We start from the raw sequence: 20,887 nt of genomic DNA, 5'->3' as shown, positions 1-20,887 counted from the left end.
GTTAACTTCTGCATTTGGTCAGCAGGTTATGGTTATATTAAAAAAGGTGGATTGTTTCACATACACTATAACATACATTTTGTCAGTAAAGCCATGCTTTATGAGAAAAGTTTCCTAAAAATGCCTATAATTAATAATGGACTATAATTATTGTTAAAAGGGGCCATGCAAACCCTTATTATTTTGATAAATACAGATCAAGTTAAATTTATTCAGCTTTCCACTACAGTGAAACAGCTGTTACTGGATGTGTTTAAACTTTTATATAACATATTTGATTGGATTTCACACATACGTCACACATACCAATTCACATATTTCACATATTTAACTACTGAGTATAATAAGTTAAAAGAGAAAACCTTCAAGAGAAACACAACAAAACCAAAACAGCAACTTTGTAGAAACACAGAGTGATTTCAAAACGACTGTTTTATATTAACTAAGAACTACTTTTAATGGTTCCCAAGATGTAATGGCTTTCTCTAAGTGAGGGTTGGGTTTGTTTTTAATAATCTATATGCTTTGTTATGCATTTTCCTTGTTTTAGTAAAAACAAAATGTGTTTCTGTAGTTTCACTTAAGTTAGTGCTTGCAATACATGGCAAATTACAGTCATTTTATTTTCTGGTATTTGTTACTTTATCCTTCATGAGTGAGAACCATCTCTTTCAAACACAGTAGGCCCAGTAAGGTGAGGAAATAGGTGGAGTTTTCCCAACTTGGTCATTTGCAATGGAGATGGTTTAGCAGCACTGTTTTAGCACATATCCGCTGTTGGGCCGGTTTGCTTTGAGGAAGGCTCTGCTTATTCATCCCGGTCATAAAGCCGCGCTGCGCGCTGTAGCCCAGAGCGCACCGCTCAGCTGAGCCGTTTCCTACTCGATTGTGATGCTGATGGCCTCGTTAAGGCCACTATTGCGTCTTTTCTCTGCGGGCTGCGGGAAGCCCTACCACGGCCATTTTCATGGTCACACCACCCGCGGGCATCCAGAGGTGGCAAACTAAACGAACCAGCAGGGGTTCCGAGGGGGAAACACTCTGTTTCTTAGCGTTGGATAAGCGTGGTGTTAAAATCCCCAAGAACATCCAACCTCCGACTGAGCTACTGTAAGATTTGTAATATTAGATGATTGAAATACCAAGACCTAACATCACACATCTTTTCACGTCATGCCAGACAAAGAGCAATGCCAACATAAAGCTCACATATGGGTGCACACGAACTATTAGAAATGTTTACCATAATAGTGCAAAAAGTGATGAGCCAAAATAGCACTAGAGTGATGTAGGTGATGTGTAGAGTCCATACTCATTAAGGAATGTTTTAGCACAGTAAGCTTTCAGTTTTATTCTTTATACTTTAGTTGATTTTGCTTAATTTGATGCAATTGTTTTGTTGGCACTCATTCTAAATGTTAAGCATTTACTATTAGATGCATACATACTTTGCCATATTCATTAAAATACCACAAATTGGCATCTATAAATTGAGTTTGCTTTGCATGAATACGCCGAGCGCACTCAAAGACTCACCAAATCCCCCCACCTGTGCGCTTGCCTCCTCTGACTCCCCACGGTGAGGGGCCACTCTGATAGGTCCAGAGGGTTAATGGGACTGCCCTGCAGGGCAGCAGTCTTCCTGAATATAAAGCCTCGGCCCTTCTAACCACAGCAAACACAAGGATAAGGAACAAGCAGACTGTGGATGCACCCTTACGCATGAATAGGGCCTTTTGGTTTTTACGCACGGGAAATCTTAAATGCCTCTTTGGCACAGTTGAGTCTTATTGCGTTTTCTTAACATTCCGCGAGTGACCATGACTCTCTCCAGTGAGTTTGAAGCTTCACAACACGCCGTTTCGTCTATTGAAGAGGACGAGATTGACATAGTGGGCGAAGATGATCCAAGCCACGGGCGTTTGTATCGCAATGAGTGCGCCGGGTCCTCGGCAGAGTCTGGAGCAGATTTTGACTCCTCAGAGCCAGATTCTTCGGGGGAAAGCGAGAATAGTTTCTGCGCAGACGCACCGCAGTCCAGGAAAGCCCAGAGCAGCTCGGTGAAGCCCCCCTACTCCTACATCGCCCTCATCACCATGGCCATCCTGCAGAGCCCGGTGAAGAAGCTGACTCTTAGCGGCATCTGCGACTTCATCAGCAACAAGTTCTCCTACTACAGAGACAAGTTCCCCGCTTGGCAGAACTCCATCAGGCACAACCTTTCCCTCAATGACTGTTTCATCAAGATCCCGAGGGAGCCTGGAAACCCGGGGAAAGGCAACTACTGGTCTCTGGATCCTGCCTCTGAGGATATGTTCGACAACGGCAGCTTTCTCCGACGCCGAAAGCGCTTCAAGAGAAACCAGCCCGAGCTTGGCAAAGACGGACTTATGTTTTATTCCAACTTGCACTGCTACCGGCCGTACGGGCAACCATATTGCGTACAAGGCCATGTAAGCCCCCCGCCCGCTGCTCCTATCCGGTACATGCCTCTGCAGGAGAGCATCATGATGCCTCCCTCCTCTTATCACCTTCTACCTCAAACTTTGAACACTAAGTGCAGTGGGCCCAAAGACTTCAGAGCGCAGGTTTGCGCATCAGAACCCACTGAGCCAAAGCCCAGCCCGCAGGTGAAGTGCTCCTTCAGCATCGACAGCATCATGAGCAAACCCTCTCCCATCAGTCCACACAACCAAAACCCACAGCAGAGCCCTCGCAGTGCTTTTGGGTACGGTCATCTGTTGTCAGGCCCTGCTGCCTGTTTGGTTCCGACGCTCCTGCAGCCTCCCAGGACTCCTTTCTGCCCTCCTGCCATGCTGAGCACTGCTCCTGTAAGAAACCAGCAGCCCAGACTCTCATACCATCACTGCTGAAGCCTCTATGTGTGATGCTTTGTGAAGACACGTTCGTGTAGCTCGTTTCTTAAAGAAATATTTTAATTGCATGATATTTATGTGCGTTGACATTCAGAGTTTTAAAAAATAATCAGTGTAAATAAGATGAGTGGTAATATATTTGTGAAATTTGCTGCAGTGGAAACCCTCTCTGTGGTTGCTTGTTTTTTGTTATTGAAGTGCCAAAATAAATGTGTGAAAATGATGTGATGTTTAAAGCTCTTTTATCGGATACTTAGAGCAGTAATGTGCAGTTTGCAGATAATTATTTGAGTCAGGGCGCAGTGGAGTAATGGAAGAGGGATTAAAAAACTGTGGATTAGGAAAAAAACTTGCTATAGGCCTAGATGCTTGTTTTTAGATTTTTATTTATGTATTATTTTACTTACACAATAACAATTTTCTTATCTTGGGCTGATGCATAACAGGTGTCAGTATAGAAAGTTTAATTCTGCTCAAATTCACAATATTCGTTATTCAATCCAAACTTTTCAATTATTGTGCCTACATCCTCCCCGGTGTAGGCACAATAAGTCTATTCACTTGCACTGTCATTTGGTAATGATATTTAAAAACTATTTTTAAAAAGTCGATCCATCCTTTACACCTTTAAACACCTCTTAAGCCTAAACAAACAGCTGGCTGTTATGACGATAAAATAACTGAGGTAAAACTTTGAAGAAAAAAAACCCAAATTTAAACCAAGTTTTCAAAGCATGATGCCAGCTTTACACTTAAGCCTTAAAAATAAAAATGATCTTTTATCAGTCATGGAGAAAGTAATCATATCCTTTACTTAGGTGAAAGTAACCTACTAATCCTACATTGGAAAACTTAACTCAAGTTAAAGTATGTAAGTATAATCAGTGAAATATACTTAAAGTATTAAAAGTAGGTTACAAGACAAATTAAATCACTTCAATAAATAATGAAAGGACAAGCAGCAAATCCTCATATTGCAAAAACCTCATAAGCTGGAAAGATAAAAATGTTTTTGCATGAAACATGACTTACAAGATTAAACTATTCACTAAATTTTAATAAATTACTTGTTTCAGATGCTCTTAAATATTTTCACATTGGCCAGTTCAAAGAACTTAATTGGTAAAGTAACTAGTGACTAAAGTTATCAAATAATTGCAGTGAAGTATAAATAAAATATTTCCCTCTGAGGTGGAGTTGATAAGGAGAAAATAGCATGATGTTAAAACACCCATGTGAAGTACAAATACCTTTAATCTGTACTCACAAATGTGTGTAGAAACATTTCACCACTGTCTAAAGTTAAAAAAAAAAAAAAAAAAAGGAGAGAGACTAGGCCTAACTGCAATTTTTAAAAATAGGCTTCTGCATTTATTCCTTTTAATTTTAACACATTGAAAGCACACACAATTCTTCAAATTACTGGCTTAAAGTTACACACTGAAAGTTAATTTACAACACAAAAAACACTTGTGTTTTCTACATTATATTTGTTGTTGTTCTTTCTTTCTCCCTCAAGGTGGCGCTGTTTATCAAATATTGGCACAGACATATTGCAGACTGCTGCAGACTTCATGTGATGACCTTAGCTGGTCGTAGGCTATAATATTGTGAACTAATAAATGCCATGTCACAGATTCAGTTCCTTTTTGCATTTAAAATCTGTACTTAGAAACTACTAGAATTAGCAGGAGAGGCTTGGATGTGGAACTGAAGACCCTGAAACAGATGTGGTTAAAATGACAAAGATAAACTCTGCTCTCATGGAGTGAAGTTTTGCCCAGTGCGCTGTCATTTCCTACATATAAACTCCTATAAGTGACTCCAGTCAGGGCTTATGCCTTCATACCGGGCAGCAGACACAGCCAGTGTCCGGTTGCAGACCGGTGGTCCCGACACAATTCCCCTCCGCCGTCAATCAAAGGTCTATTTTTGGCCCGACGCTCAGCTGATTGTGGGCCTTGAAGACTGTGGCCCTCCCTGATTTTTTTTCTTGTAGTCAGTTGTTGAGGCTTATTAGGTAAAGAGGGAGTCGTCTAAAAGCAGAGGGGAGTCCTGCTGAATGTTAAGTTCAGTACTGAGGGATGCAGCTCTGAGCACAAGTTGCCGAGGTGGGAACATTTTTGGCTGGGTGTTTCCTGTCATCCCTGCTGTCACTGCTCTCAAACAACTGCTTCACTTCACCGACGAGGTCCGCCTTTGTGCTGCAGCCGGATACCACCAGAAGCAAACTTTTAAAAAACTAACTTTTGGTTGGCGTCCTCCCGTTGGGTCCCGACGAGGAGGATGGAGACGAGCCCCATCCCGGTGGTGACGGTCCAAACCGCCCCCTTCGACGACCAGCGGCCCGGTACCAACGGGCTGCGGAGGAAGACGGCGGTGTTTGAGGGGAAGAAGAACTACCTGCAGAACTACATCCAGAGCGTGCTGTCCTCCATCGACCTGCGGGACCGGCAGGGCTGCACCATGGTGGTGGGCAGCGACGGCCGGTACTTCAGCCGAGCTGCCACCGAAGTGATCGTCCAGATGGCAGCTGCCAACGGGGTAAGAAGGGAGGGGGCGACCTCCAGACATGGCATACAGACTGTCAAACATTTGTTCCATTATCTCAACATGCTTGAGACTCTTATGCACAAGAAGACTAAAGTTTCTGAATTACACTGTGAAATTAAAATATATCTATATCTTCACCAGGGCCGTAATCACCTATTTAGCATGGGGGGGCTTTTTAATAGACCCCTTAGCTGTGTTAGAAACTGTCCCCTCACTCTCACTCACTGTTCACTATGTAGTGTATAGGCTGTTAAATAGTGCTCTATGTAGGGAGTTGTAGGAGATTTCGGACACTACAGCTGTGTTCGAAACCGTCCCCAATCACAGATATAGTGCACTTTATAGTATGTTCACCATTTTGCAGTGGTGTTCGAATTCTCAGCGGTTAATTTCAACCACTAGGCTATCTAGTGCACTATAAAATGCCCACAATGCTTGGCAAATCTGAGTGTACATACAATGTAACAATGTAGCATCCAAAATCTCATTCGTTATTCTCTACAAAGTGCACTATTTGATACACAGTACATAGTGAATAGTGAGTAAATGAGGGGATGGTTTTGAACACAGCTTACGCTGCACCCCCCCCCCAACGGAAAATACACGACCGCATTGCATTGTGGTATTCGGGAGTTAAATGTAGAGTTGTTGTAGAGAATGGATCTGCCAATGATGAGCGTTGCTGCCTCGTAACTTAATAATACTGATTGACATTTACTCAATTAATATAGCTAGTTAGTTCAATTTGAGGTAGCTTTACTCGGGTAATTCCATTGGACTACTTTATACTTCTACTTAATACATTTCAGTGGGAAATTTTGTACTTTCTATGATAATAGATTTATTTGACATTAATTTAGTCACTTTTCACAGAGATTTAACTCAACAGAGTTATAAAATATCTGAAAGAGGGTTCAATTAGATAAACTAAAGTGAACCAACAGCACTATAGCTAACGTGATGTTACCCGGTTGTTTATCTAACGATAGAGACCGTACAGAGTTTGACATTCATTGTACTCACAGCAGTTGAGCAGCAGCTTCTGCTGGGATATGACAACACCATATGCACAAACCACATGCAGAACTGCTGTACACTGTAATGCTAGAACCAGTACTAACAACAATAGCAATTTGTTAATTTGATTTAGGATCTATTTGTTTGGACATTTTGAGTATATTACAGTATATTAAAGTAGGCATGAATGAAAATAAAGGAAGGAATCAGTCATCAGAAAGTTAAATCCAAGTGATACTTAAGCTGCTGATCACTGCAATGGAGAGTGAAGATGAAATAAAGTTGCCATGAATGATTATGAACATTTTACCCAAAGAGATAATCAAATTTGGGATTCAGGAGGGAAGTTCATTGTCTAAGCTGTAGCCTAGTGGTTCCCAACCAAGCAATATGAATCTAAAGGGTCACAAGATGTTTACCAGTGTAGGAAATAAGACAAAAAACAAAATTATGCTTACTATAAAAAAAATGCCATTTTTCTTTTAAAATACTGTTTGGGCTTATATCTTTTGGGCTTTAAAAGTGTAAAAATGAAAGTCTGAAGAGTGAAAAATCCCTTTTCTAATTATATGCCCACAATTCATTGACATGAATCTGAACTGTGCATTAAGGGGACACAAGCAAAGAGCATAGGGAAGCATTGCTGTATGCACTGACAGTGATTAGGTGACCCAATCTTTGAATTATTAGGCTTACTGTGAGCAGATATTGTTTTGCCACTTCTTAAAAGACGTAGTATTTTTTTTAAATCAAAATTTATGAATGCATTACATATCCACATGTTGCCTTGCATAGTAAGTAAATATTTGTTTAGCATTACAATCATGGTTGATGTACATGCAAAGACTCCTCAAACCAAAATGTGTGTGAGTTCTCAGGTGTCAGCAGCAGATAAATGCAAATAGGAAAATAGAGAAACAGAGAGAGAGAGAGGAGAAGGAAAATCCCCGTAGCTCATTTAAAACGCTTGTTCCGAGATCTCTGTGATTGGTTTGGGCCGTTTCCAAAGGAAAATCTGAAGGGAATATAATTTGTTTTTCAGATCGGTCCGTTTTTCTGCTGGCCCAGCCAAATGTCTCTTGATGTCGGCCTTATCAGCACTTCCATCCATCCTGCTCTATTTTCCTGCCGACGTGTGTTGCCCCCCTCTCTCTCGCTGTTTCAAGTCTCCAGAGCCAAACTTTGAGCTTTGGGGATCCCCTGTCATGTGGCATTGACCCAAAATGTCAGGAGAGTGGCAACTTGCATGGACTATTCTTACACTAGTCACTAAATAAACTCTAAACATAGTGGGAAATGATACCTTCTTAGATCATTACACGTTACCCTGCAGGCTATATGTGTTTCGAAGAGTACATTTCTCAGGGTTGTCCCTCGCTTTCCTTGTCTTGTCTTTATATACACATAAAACATGCCGGATGTTAGGAGGATACACTGACGTCAGGGGAATGAATTGTTCACCAGTGAGCACACTTTTATTTAGAATAGCTGATATGCAGGGGAATTATGGGATGCTGGTGGTATTACCACTTTTAGAGTAGCATAGGAATTATAAATAGAGAGTGCAGCTCTGTTATTTAGGCATCCTCTTGAGGCAGATCATTTGCTTTTTTAAAGCTGGACGTCAATTAGTCACCTGTAGAATGATGACACGCTTTGAACAACGGTTGCTTTCAGCTCCAATTGGGCAGATGGGCTCTTGAACTTTTTAAGGTCAGGGTAGAAAAAATGGTTGTTTTTTTATTTTGTGGCACAGTCAGCTCAAGAAACAATACCTGACATTATTTTTCTGCTTCATTTTTCCATAGATGGTCACTTTTCCACACAACAGAATTCATATTTATGTAGCATTCAAGGCAGCCACAAAGAAAGCAGACGTTTAAGCAAATCTAGCTGATAAGAAAGTATTCTTACAAAATGTGACATCCTGGATTGATGTACAACTGACATTGCTCCTCCTTAATATCTCTGCTGTGCAGATCGGTCGTCTGGTAATCGGACACAACGGCCTCCTGTCCACCCCTGCTGTTTCCTGCATCATCAGGAAGATCAAGGCCATCGGTGGGATCATCCTCACAGCCAGTCACAACCCCGGAGGCCCCGGTGGAGACTTTGGAATCAAGTTCAACGTGGCAAATGGAGGTGAGGACTGAGAAAAAGAGCTTGTCCTCTGGTTTCTTCTTCTTACTGAGAATGTTTTTTGTCAAAGATAGGGTCTGGGATGTTTTTACAGAACAAAAATGAATGCCAGTGTTCACTTGACACACATCTTTCTTTGTGTGATAGGCCCGTCTACTGACACAGTGATGGAGAGGATCTACCAGGTTAGCCGGACACTGGAGGAGTACGCCATCTGCCCTGATCTACGCATTGACCTGTCCAGGCTGGGAAGACAAGAATTTGACCTGGAGAACAAGTTTAAACCGTTTAGAGGTACAATACTTATTCGCTCTTTTCTTCTTTCTTTTAGGTTGAAACTGACAATTTTCCAAGTCCAAGTAGCATTATTGATGGTGCCACTGTCACAAAGACAATTGAATCGCTTTGTTTTCCTCAGAGCCTAGCAACTACTGCAGTTTCCACAGTTACTTCTGTTGTTCCACTATCCACCATTTCTGCTAATTGAAAACCTACACTGAGACTTTTTGATAACTGAAGAGAACTACCAATAACTACCACAGAAAACAAAAGCACAATATTCTTCCTGTTTTGATTGTGCTGATTGACGCACTTTCCGTGTGCTGTAGTCGAGAGTCAAGGTGTCTTTTTCCCAAGGAGGATGTATCCGGTGGTAGACAGAACTGAATAGTAAAAGTAAAGGCACCAGTCTAAACATTGATATTGTAATAATGATAAATTGAATTTAAACAAATATGTATTTCCACTTTAATGCACATGCTTGCAAACAAATACACCTTGTTCTAACTGTGTCTTCTCTGTGTTTGTAGTGGAGATTGTAGACTCAGTTGATGTGTATCTACAGCTGCTGAGAAACATCTTTGACTTCAATGCCATCAAAAGCCTTCTCACAGGACCACATCAGGTCAAAATACACATAGATGCCATGAACGGAGGTGAGACAACACATCATCTTCCTTACAGTATAGTCCCTGAGCTAGAAGTTATTGGAGATTGAACAGTTTCTTTCTCCTGTCCTCATGTTGTGGTGCAGTGATGGGCCCCTATGTGCGTAGGATCCTGTGTGATGAGTTGGGAGCTCCAGCTAACTCTGCTGTCAACTGTGTCCCTCTGGAGGACTTTGGTGGCCGACCTCCAGAGCCCAACCTGACTTACGCTACCTCTCTGGTAGAAGCCATGAAAGGAGGTGACTTTGGCTTTGGAGCAGCATTTGATGCGGATGGAGTAAGACTTCTGATGTCTACTTTTTAATGTCTTAATTTGGTTTACAACATGGAAATGCTTTATTTGTTCGTAATAGAAGCCCTTTCCTAGATATCATGGGATATCCTGGTTAATGAAGGATCACTCAGCAACACATTCATTCAAAACCTAGCCTTCTTTACTGATAAAGTCTAAATCCATGTTATTTAGACTCCACCCATAGATACCAGAGAGAGCTTTATTTATTTTTTTATTTGTTTTGCTTGCTCATTGATAACAGGAAGACAAGAAATGTACGACTGAATAATACTGTATCCATGGTGATCCAAAAAAGCAGCTCACTTTTTCCACAATGTCATCCAATAGACATTTCTACTGTATACACACACACACACACACACACACACACACCCTTTGCAAAGTAAATTAGCTCAGCATCAGGAGAATTATGTCATATCTGCTCTGTTTCTCCCACCAGGATTGGTATCTTCACAGTCATTAGCACCAGTCGCTGTAATCTCACTTTGTGTAGATTTCTTTTTTGGGGTCGCTGTTACATAATACCGTAACCAATATCTTCGAAATTTTAAACAGTAATTGTTATTGTTGGCAAAAAAGTACTAGTTTTTTCACTTATTTCTGGCTTATATTGTTCATCTGCAGCAGAACTCAAAATCCAACTTTACAGAATATTATAGAAAGCCAGTGTTTATTTTGCTGTGGAGTGATTTACTCTCATAGAGTGGTGAAGGGATGAAGTATTTTTTGTAGGCTGACTAGGACGTTAGCATCGCATTGGTTTTCTCTTAAAAAACCTTATAGGATTTTTTAATAGAATTTTTGATTATCACCAAAAATAAGCTCTGTGACAAACACAAGTTTATGAGACTTACACATTTTGTTAGCATGATGATCTTCACAGATGAACATCACTTTTATGTGTTTTGAAGCGTAAATGAAATCGCCAGAAGAAAAAAGCTATTGTTAGGCTATACACAAACTACATTGTGGTTGCACGACTTAAACATCACAACTACAACCACGGTAAAACACATAAAGACACAATCAAAAAATATTATGAACCGATAAATCTACAAGTTTGAGCGCAACTCTGTTAAGCTGTAAAGGCGGACAAGTGGGTTTAATGAGTTTCTATGTCCGATGTGATGACGTATAACGTCCCCAACAAACACTGTAGTCCCATTTAGCCATTTGTTAGCAATCGACTTTTTTAAGATGAGTAAAACCTTAAAAGCTCAAAAATCATGTTGATATGGATGTATTTTATGTTGCAGAATAAAATGTCTAAATATCTTTAGCCTGTGTTAACCACAGACTTTATTTAAGACATTTTACCAAAACCCATTGAAAAAACCCATGGACTTTAAGACAAGGGAATTGGAAGAGCAAAAAGGCTCACGGATTTCCGCGTTTTAGGAATTCACCACTCTATTTAAATTTGTAGAAATTTAAAGACACTGCATTTTTTCCTTGACAAGATTTTTTAATGCTATTCCAGCAAATCTTTTTTTAGTTCAATCACTCAACAAACATTTTATTGTTGAATGTACGCTGCAAAGTGGGGGGGTCACGTGATTCCTTTGAGGTGGTGCCTTCCGTCATTCAAATCCTAACGGTCAGCCTAGGTGCGCCATTTCACGCAGCCACTGTCCGCGAGGTTACGGTCTCGGTCGAGAAAAGTACCGCGCTCCTCTGATTTTACATATGGCTGGACTTCACCACGTCTCCCTGAAAGAGGAATACATGGACCTTAAAGGTAAGAGTAAAGTTACCATGTAAAGTGGGTTGGGTAGATACTTATTTCCCAGTTTTCATACTATTGTAAAAGTTAAAAAAAAAAAAAAAAAAAAAAGTTAAGGAGTGGCTTTTTGTGGATATAATCTTAGCAGGTAGCTATTGTGTAACAGAGTAGTGGGTTTCCGTTAGCCAGTAAGTGCTGGTTTTATGTGGTAAAATGTAATGTTGTTATTGTTGGTCATGCTATCCGGTTATAATGCTAGGTTAGCCTGTGGCGCTAGCGTGTACCCACCAAACGCGATGAAAAATGATCGCGCCTCAAGATTACATACAAAGTCAATGCAAAGACGCGATTTGACGCGTCATTTTGCCGGGCGACGCGATGGACGCGTCCAACGCGCCGCAAAAATCGCGTCGCGTCCAACGCTCGAGTTGAAATAATTGAACTTTTGCGGCGTCGTCGCGTGAAGACGCGCCGCGACAGCCTATCAGCGTTGAGATCGTCATCGACGTGCTGACGTATGGACGTCCTAGTGTTCCCTCGCAAAATCTAATCAAACCGCCAGAAACAATGGAGGAGCAGCTTATCATCGCCGTCACTGCTCACCCAGAGCTGTACGACAGTTCCTGTCCCTTGTACAGGGACAGGAACAAGAAAAACCAGGCCTGGGTGAGCGTGAGCGAGGTGCGTGGACTATCTGGTAAGTTCTGTATCTGTCTCTTGTTTGATTGCAGCTATTGGTTAGCCCCAGTTAGCATAGCTTGCTTTACTAGCATACTTGTCTAGTTCATTCAACCATAGCTGCAGTACTTTGTGAACTTCAGCCAGCTCCTGTGTTCCCTGTCTGTCATTATTGGGCAAACCTGATTAATCCAGTTGTTTCTGATCATTGCTGTGAGGTCAGACTGTGAGTGCACCTGTGCATAAAGCCAGTTCTGGTTCAACAGTGAAGTCAGGTTAATTAATTAACGTTTAATTAATTTACTTGTGTTGTTTCAGTTGAACAGTGTCGTAAAAGGTGGAAGAGCCTCAGGGACACCTACATTAGGGAGAGGAGAAAAGTGCCAAGGAGTGGGGCAGCAGCAGGGACAGCCAAGAGGTGGAAGTATCTTGGGGTCCTGTCTTTCCTCGACCCCTTTGTCGCCCCAAGACTCACTAGTGGGAACATGGGGCAGGGGGTCGAGGAAGATGGGACCCCAGAGCAGAGTAGGGAGTCGGTGGAGGACGAGGGAGAGACAGCAGGTCCATCACAGAGAGTTTTGTTGAGAAATGAAGATAAACACATAATGTAAAATATGTATATTTTTGATAGGAAGATTACTGAGTTGCATAGATGTCTCTGCAAATATATTTCTTTTTCACAGCCTCAACTAATCATCATTTTCAAAAGTGTTGTTGGGAAATTAGGTATTACTATGCCTGAACTGTATGATTTATGAGTGTATTTGTACAATGCTTTTTGACACTGAAAATGACAGTGAATACACCATATGTACAAACATAAAACTAATACATTTTTGTCAGTAATACAGAAGAAGAATATCAGGATGAGGAGGAGGCTGAGGGTGAGGAGGAGGAACCTGCTGTCTCTCCCTCAGCTCCCGGCTCCCCACCTGCTGCTGCTGTCCCTGCTGCTGCCCCTGCTGCCTTGGCAAGACCACAGTTTAGTACGTATATGACAAATGTTATTGTGATCACCTTTAGTGTTTGACTTGACTTTTTATCTGTTGCCTGATCATTGCCTGACACATGTATGCACACACACACACATATATATATATATTTGTTGGATGCAGTATAATATAATATGGTGTTTTTATGATAAACAGGACGAAAGAAGACCCAGAAGAGGGCGAGGGAGGCAGAGGAGCAACGCCACCAAGAAATTGAGGCCCTGCTCCTCGAGGCCCTGCGGGCCCGGCCACCTCCCCCCCGCTCCGAGGATCAGTTATTCCTCGATAGCCTGGCTCCTTCCCTGGAGAGATTGGAGCCCCAAGTAAAGGCCTATGTTAAATTTCAAATACACAAAATTATTTATGAAGCCAGCACAGTTGTGCTCAATTTGGAGAGTGCCGAGTAGCTTATTAGCTAATGGGGCACCAATGTCTGCAGGGAACGACCAGGCTATCGAGGAATACTGACCTTGTTTGTCCCTGAGGCTCTTCCACTTTTCTTTTTTTTTTTATGTATTATATTTTGTTTTTGTAAATTATATTTTTATATGATATTTAGTGGGTTTTTTTTTATAAATAAATGTTTTCAAAAAGTGAATTATCTTGTCTTTCATCTTCTCTCACCAGACAATTATCAAACTTAAGATATGCATGTGTATATATTTGTTGCACACCTTCAACATTTAACACTGTAAATTTAGCTTCCTGCTCTGCAGAGCTTATTAAGATAAAGTAAACAAAAGAATGTCATTTGAAACCAATTTTCATATTAACATTGAATATTTAAATATACAGTTAAGACAGCAAAAAATGACGATTTGATGAGGAATCCACTGCCCCACAATCAACAATCTGTAGTGTTTTTCAAACTCTAGACAAGACCATCATGACCCCGTTCATAATTTGAAGGGTGAATTTGTGTTCAGGAAAATTCCTGACCAGTTAAACTAAAGTAAAACTGCAGGCGGTCAGCTGCTCAACCTGGCTCTGTCTTCGGTAAGATGCTGGAAAGTTAAAAAGTGCCTAAAAATCCTGTCTGAGAGCCTGTTTTAAGGCCGTGAGTGTTTTGAAGGAAACATTTCTGTTCAGGAGTGAGTAATACACAGGCTAAATTGTATTGTAAAATGTTTTTGCCTGTTAACCACACACCGTTTAAATGATTGTAGTGCCTGCTGTTTGACTACTGTAGGTGATGTTTAGATTATTGCTCGTTGTCAGGTGAAGCGTAGGGATTGCCATGTCCATTTATCTGTGTTGTGAAGTATTGGCTCCACAGCAGCATACCTTGTGGATTGTCATGATTTTTGTGAACACCTGATAAATAAGCAATAAACCCTGTCAATTTTGGTGAGTTGATGACTTTTCCATGAATCTAAATTTTATCTTGTACAAAATAGCACAAAATATGTGGGGAAGATATACATGTATAGTGTCAGCTGTAGGTATCAGAAATGGTAAAAACCTGATTGTTGCGATATTTACTAAAAAGTATTACGCTTGATCTACTTAAGAAAATTAAGGCAACTTTATGCATAAGATGGTTTTGTACATCACGCAAGGCTAGTATTTGTATGATCTACTTAATCTTTTGTGTGTAACAAATACATTTTTCAAGTAAAGTCAACTTAGTTTTTTAAGTAAAGTCAACTTAATTTTTTACAAGTGAAAAATTAAGTTGACTACTTGAAAATATTTCTTACATACAAAAGATTAAGTAGATCATACAAAAAAACATTCTTGCTTGATCTACATAATCTCGTGCAAAAAGTTGCCTTAATTTTTTTTAAGTATAGCAGGCACTTTATCAGTGCAACAATGAGGTCTGTGGCACAGAGGAATAAGCTCAATTCATTTTTAGTGTTGATCTTTTCATAGGATTAGTTAACAATAAGCAAAACAGAATACCTTATCCTTTGATGTCACTTAAAATGCTGAAACAGTCAAGTTAAGTCTGATTGCAGTTCTCTCTTTATATTATTACCCTGGAAACTGATAACTAGACTCACATTGTACTGTATGCTGTGCTTTTATCAGGACCGGTACATGATCCTCGGACAAAACGGCTTTTTTGTGAACCCATCAGACTCAGTGGCCATCATGGCTGCCAATCTCTCCAGCATCCCATACTTCAGACAACTGGGAGTCAAGGGCTTTGCCAGGAGTGTGGCCACCAGCACCGCCCTCGACAGGTACCACACACACACACACACACACACACACACACACACACACACACACACACACACACACACACACACACACACACACACACACACACACACACACACACACTCTTCTTATACCCCTTTTCCACCAACATGGGACAGGTCTCATTCTGGTTCCTACACCTAATTCTGTACCTTTTTGGAGCATTTTAACACAAAATAAACTGGTTTAGAACCCAAAATTTGGTTCCCTGTTTGAACCAAAAAAATAGGTTTTCCTTGACCTGAAGTGTGAACCTTGACGACCTCAGGGGGCGTGTCATATTCTACAGGTTGGAGAGAGGATGCATGATAGACTTCTACATCTTCTTATCATTAATAGTTACTGCTTTTCAGCTTTGCAAACATGGTGATGCTACTTTGTCTTTATCAGAGTCCAAGCAGACAAAGACATAAAAATCAGGCGTACACGTGTCGGTGGATAATTGGTTGAACATGGTTTCAAATGTATTGAATTACTAATCCAAGGGTGTAAGTTTCCAGTGTCCAAGTGCCCAACTCCATACACTATAATCCCATTGGAAACAAAATACATATTTTAAAGTTACAAAGATGGAAGTAGAAAAAGTAAAAGTACTGTGTCCACCAAGTGTAATAAATTAGAGGAAACATGTCAAATTCAGTTCTTCCTTTAGGCCAAAAGGCTCAGTTATGTGAATCTAATACGCCTCTCTACAGAGCAGTGAGTTGAGTTTGTGTTCAGATCAGACAAATCTTTCAAGCTCTTTTAGTTTATACAACACAAACCAGACCACAGGGACATCTCATCATGTACACACCATGTGTGCTGCTGCAGTTTATGTTTAGATCTGAAGGGCTTTGCCTTCTCTTGTCACACCAACTCAACCTCCCTCCACAAACTCCTGCAGCAGCCCAATCTCTGGAGAGGGACGACACTCTCAGATGAAGACTCACCCACTATGAATAAGGCTGTGAGATCACATACACACAACCCCCGTACACACATATACTCACCGCCTATAAATATTGTTCGTTATGTAAGACTAGAGGCGAGCAGAGGGTGCTGAGTGAGAGGATGTGATCGCAGCTAAAGTCATCCCCATTAACATTGTTCCAGTAGGAAGGATCCCAGTTCTGAAACCCAGTGAGGCTTCAACAGAATGCTGCCCAGTGGGAATATGACATTTAACGCCATGAAAGGGAACCAGAAACGATCAACTGTAGTTAGGTAAACTGTGTAAATGTTTAATTTAACGGAAGTATTGTCTTCAACAAGTTGAGATAGATTTAGTGATTTTCAGTTGTCAGTTCAGTAATTTCAGTGATTGCCAACGACAATAAGTTTCTCCTATCTAAAAAATGTAGATATTTGTCTGAATATCTTTACGAGTGTGTTTGCATTCATATGTGTATGATATGTATGTATGCAACTGTATCTCTTTAAGAGTGCTTCACCCTCCAAGCTATCATTTGTACGTCAACCACTCACCCTGTGTTACATTGAATTTTTGAAGAAAACTCCATTTTCTTTGTTTTTTTTTTGTAATTGCATGCCTCCACTGTGAACGAATAATCCAGAAAGGAGAACATTCTTGATGAATTGAAGTCACAGGGGTCCATTTTCAACAACAGCAAAACTAACAGAAAATCCATTTACAAACTCTCACACAACTCATGCATTATAATCTAAGTCTCATTTACCTAGTCATATGCTCAGTACTTCCCAAACACAAAAAACGCAAAAACCTTACTATTTAAAACACTTTCACATAAACAGTCTCATGCATGGATTAGTAGTGTGCCAGGGCAATCTTGTTCATTGGCCATAGAGCAACAGGCATGAGTGAGTGACAGCAGGACTCCTGACCAATAAACAAGCGCTGGAGGCGGGATTTTAATGAATGCATGAACAGAGTTCAAACCATAGTACTTGCCCAGGTGCAATACTGGATAAACAAGACTTGGATTATACTGCATGAGTTGTATGAGAGTTTGTAAACTGATGTTTTGGTGAAGTGTTGCTGTTGTTAAATGCGGACCCCTTCACTGCAGTTCATCAAGAATTTTGTCTGTTGTTGGATTCCTTGTTCACCATGGAGATATGTGAGAAAAACAAATTTTTACTTAACAAATTCAATATAGCACAGGGTTAGTAACTGATACACAGATGGTCATTTTGGGAGTAAGCATTACTTTAAAAATTGTATTCATATGGCAATATTTTGCATTACTAGAGGCATTTTGGGTGAAAGATATTGATACAAAATGGCTTAAGTTAGCAATGTTATTTTTATGGTTAAAGGAAGTATGTACACATTGTTAGAATATTTTAAATAACTCTGATGGTTAAAATTTTTGTTGGACACTGTCCCAGTTACAAACTACAGCAGTCTAAAGTGTATTTGTTGCTGTCAGCTCATTTATTACAATATACTTGATCCTTGGTGAAGTGAGGATAGTGCTGGGTATAGCCATCTGTCATGTGGTCTTTTTAAATACTATGACCGGGAAAGTAAAACAGGGATCATAGTTAATTAACAAAAATGTAAACACTGGCTGCTATAATAGATTCAAAGCCTGGGACAACAGAGTATGACTATCGACCACCTTAACTTCCACACCCTTGCTTTTTGATGCAGTTTTTGAAAACTGCCAGGAAACATATCACTAACCAGAGTAGCTGTATATGAACAGGACTCATAGGTTGACATATGTGTTTGTGGGACTGAGTGTGCATCAGTATGTGTTAACACTGGCAGACATTAAGGAAGTGACCTCACTGCCAGTCCTGATCTCTGTGGGTTTCACAGTGGCAAATATGTGAAGCGGGATGTTACATCACAGAAATATTGGTCATCTTTGTTTATGTAGATACTCCTACGCACTTAGGAGTGTGCGCGCACACACACACACACACACACACACACACACACACACACATATATTATTTGGACACTGCTATGTGGTGTTGACTGCTCCTTGCCTAAGGCTGAGTCTTATGATGCTGAACTGTAATGATCACAGTGAAAGAACAGCTCCAAAGTTTTGCTCACACTGGCTCCCATGTCACCCTCGCCTCATCACACACACACACACACACACACACACACACACACACACACACACACACACACACACAGACACTGACCTAAGACACAAATATCACATGTCCCAGAACAACCCTGAGCGAAAAACCTCACTCCATCACACAGCTCACTAACGCTCACTCACACTTACTGTAGATGAAATAGCCTTTTTCATCAACTACTACAACTACTAAAATCTTCTTGATCTATCTTTATCTATTTTCTCAGCATTTTCCTTTTTTTGCATTGATTATAGCATACATTTAATTTCCTGGAAACTTGGTTTAGCAATCTCCTGAGAAGCAGAATTACCTTACAGTATGATGTCTATTACAGATAACACCTAAACTACAGATAATATCTCGCTCTGGGCTTTCTGAAGAGCTTTGTCAGAAATAAATTGCATTATGTAAGACTTTAATTTTTTTCTTTGTTAAACCCAGTTTCACCGACATACTCGAGGGTATGTGCTCTTATGCAAAGCACACCTACCACTTCTGTGAGCACTTGTCTGATAATTACTGGCATTGTTGCAGGACAGGGTCACTTTGCTCAGCTTCAAAATCACCACTTGAGCTCTAAACGTAGCACTGCTGTCTTTGGACGCAGTATGAACATATCTGCATGACTGCGACAAACCCCAGGAAGTGTTGAAGTGCTTAGTAGTGTGGTGTTGGACCCTGGAGTTTGCCCAAGTGTAGGCCTTTTTAGGAGAGTGAGTGGCCTGTGTGTGTGTCTGCTGAGTGTTTAGACTGAGCAGCCCTCCCCGCTGTGTGTTTATGCATAGTCAAGCAAACTGTGTTACAAAGTCTTGATTAATGTGACGGTGTATATACTGTAGGTCGTTGTGTGTGTTCAGAGGGAGTCAGGGACAATGACAGAGAGAAGGAGAGTGTTTTTGGGCTCAGATGGACAGAAGATCAGAGTCTGTGGGTCTCAGTCTTGCTGCCTTGCTTGAGTGCATGTGTGCTTGTGTCTCTCTTTTCACACACTTTAAGCGAAGGTTGATGTCAGGAGAGAGGGAGGGAGGGGTCAGAGGAAGAGAAAGTGGGAGGAAAATTTTGGCAAAGGAAACATCTGCCTCTCCTTTAACCGTTCAGAGATGGGAGGATGTAGGGAGAAGAAAGGGCTGAGCCATTGGTTTGCTTGTTACCAGGATGAAGTCCGAGTTCTCTAATCGCTGATTAGCATCACAAACGAGAGGGCTCAAATGTGAACTGTTTTGTTGTAGCTGAACTGTTTTTTCTTGTTATGGTGCTGGTTACTAGGATAACCAAGGTAATCAGAGGATTGTATTGTCTCGCACCGCTGCAATTGCCGTGTAAAACATGATGTGCTGCTACCACAGGGTGTGCTTTTAATGGATTTATTTTGAGCAGTGTTCTATTTGTATCATGTTTTTCATGATGTTTTGGTAGATGGAGAAAATAAATCAGGAAATGGTAAACACAATACATCTGTTATGTAATGTAGAGCAGGTGGACCCAAATGCAGGAGACAGGAATTTAAAAAAGATCACTCTATAATCCAAAGCAACTGAACATCACATGGATAAATTAAGTATCCAAGAAAAAAATGAACTGAAAACCAGGACTTAAATACAAACTAGAGTGATGAAGTGCAGGTGGAGAAGCAGGGCAGAGAAGCTCAAGTGAGGGGAATGAGGTGATGAGGCAGACGAACACGCAGGGAGCTGATTGGCTGGAAGACACTCAGGAGCAGGGAGGGACTAACGAAGCTGATTCAGGACAGGTGTGTAGCTGGCTGAGAGAAAATCAGGAGCCTAGAAGAACTAACGAGACTGATGTAAGACAGGTGTGACAGAAAACAGGCGGGAAACAGAGAAAGGCAGGAGGTAATACACCTGAGATAACCTACATAATGATCAGGAAACATAGTGACCTTGATGAATACATGAAACAAGGAAAACCACAAACAGAAAACGCTAAAACAAAGTCCAAAAACAAAACAGAGTATTAATGAAAATCCAGGATCATGACAGCGTTACTGCAAAAGTAAATCCTTATTTAGGTTTCATTTCTGAATGCATTACTTCAGCAGACGGCCCAGTGTTGGTCACAACCTCCCCGTTGATGGCCCTTTAGGCTAATTCATATGGATTCTTCATAGAACTTCTTCATCTAAAAAAACACCACATCTCTATCCAAAGAGTCCAAGTTTTTTTAAGATTTTTTTTTTTTTTGTAGTTCTGGTGAAATTAGCATTTGTACCACTTTCAGATGTTTATCCATTACTTTCAACTTTCTGCTTGTTAAGTTCTCACACAGTTATAAATGCAGCACTTGGTGGTATGATGTTTCACACTGAGAAACAAGTCCCGTCGGTTCCCAACCAGGTCATGCCAGACCAGTTTTGGTAGGGCTGTACTTGTGTT

At 40.8% G+C, this 20,887-nt stretch overlaps 2 protein-coding genes across 2 annotated transcripts in view; both read left to right on the top strand.

The window, feature by feature from the left end:
* Nucleotides 1–2: 2 nt before the first annotated feature.
* foxd5 (forkhead box D5) lies at nt 3–3,072 on the top strand. Its single transcript, XM_042488005.1, has one exon. It carries the CDS (start codon nt 1,821–1,823, stop codon nt 2,871–2,873), a length of 1,053 nt encoding a protein of 350 aa, XP_042343939.1. The 5' UTR covers nt 3–1,820; the 3' UTR covers nt 2,874–3,072.
* Nucleotides 3,073–4,907: 1,835 nt separating this feature from the next.
* Nucleotides 4,908–20,887, top strand: part of pgm5 (phosphoglucomutase 5) — a 37,780-nt gene continuing 21,800 nt past the window's right edge. Inside the window, exons 1-6 of the mRNA XM_042488004.1 lie at nt 4,908–5,420; nt 8,426–8,588; nt 8,733–8,879; nt 9,395–9,520; nt 9,619–9,809; nt 15,255–15,409. Of these exons, the coding sequence (XP_042343938.1) occupies nt 5,163–5,420; nt 8,426–8,588; nt 8,733–8,879; nt 9,395–9,520; nt 9,619–9,809; nt 15,255–15,409 (1,040 nt within the window). The 5' untranslated portion in view covers nt 4,908–5,162. The remainder of the gene's footprint in view (nt 5,421–8,425; nt 8,589–8,732; nt 8,880–9,394; nt 9,521–9,618; nt 9,810–15,254; nt 15,410–20,887) is intronic.

The sequence above is a fragment of the Plectropomus leopardus genome, chromosome 6 (genome assembly GCF_008729295.1).
Source record: "Plectropomus leopardus isolate mb chromosome 6, YSFRI_Pleo_2.0, whole genome shotgun sequence".
Taxonomy (NCBI): Eukaryota; Metazoa; Chordata; class Actinopteri; order Perciformes; family Serranidae; genus Plectropomus; species Plectropomus leopardus.
This window is presented reverse-complemented; position numbering and strand designations above follow the sequence as displayed.

What these genes read in the sequence shown, in the direction of transcription:
- foxd5 (XM_042488005.1), top strand. Translation starts at nt 1,821, where the DNA reads ATGACTCTCTCCAGTGAGTTTGAAGCTTCACAACACGCCGTTTCGTCT.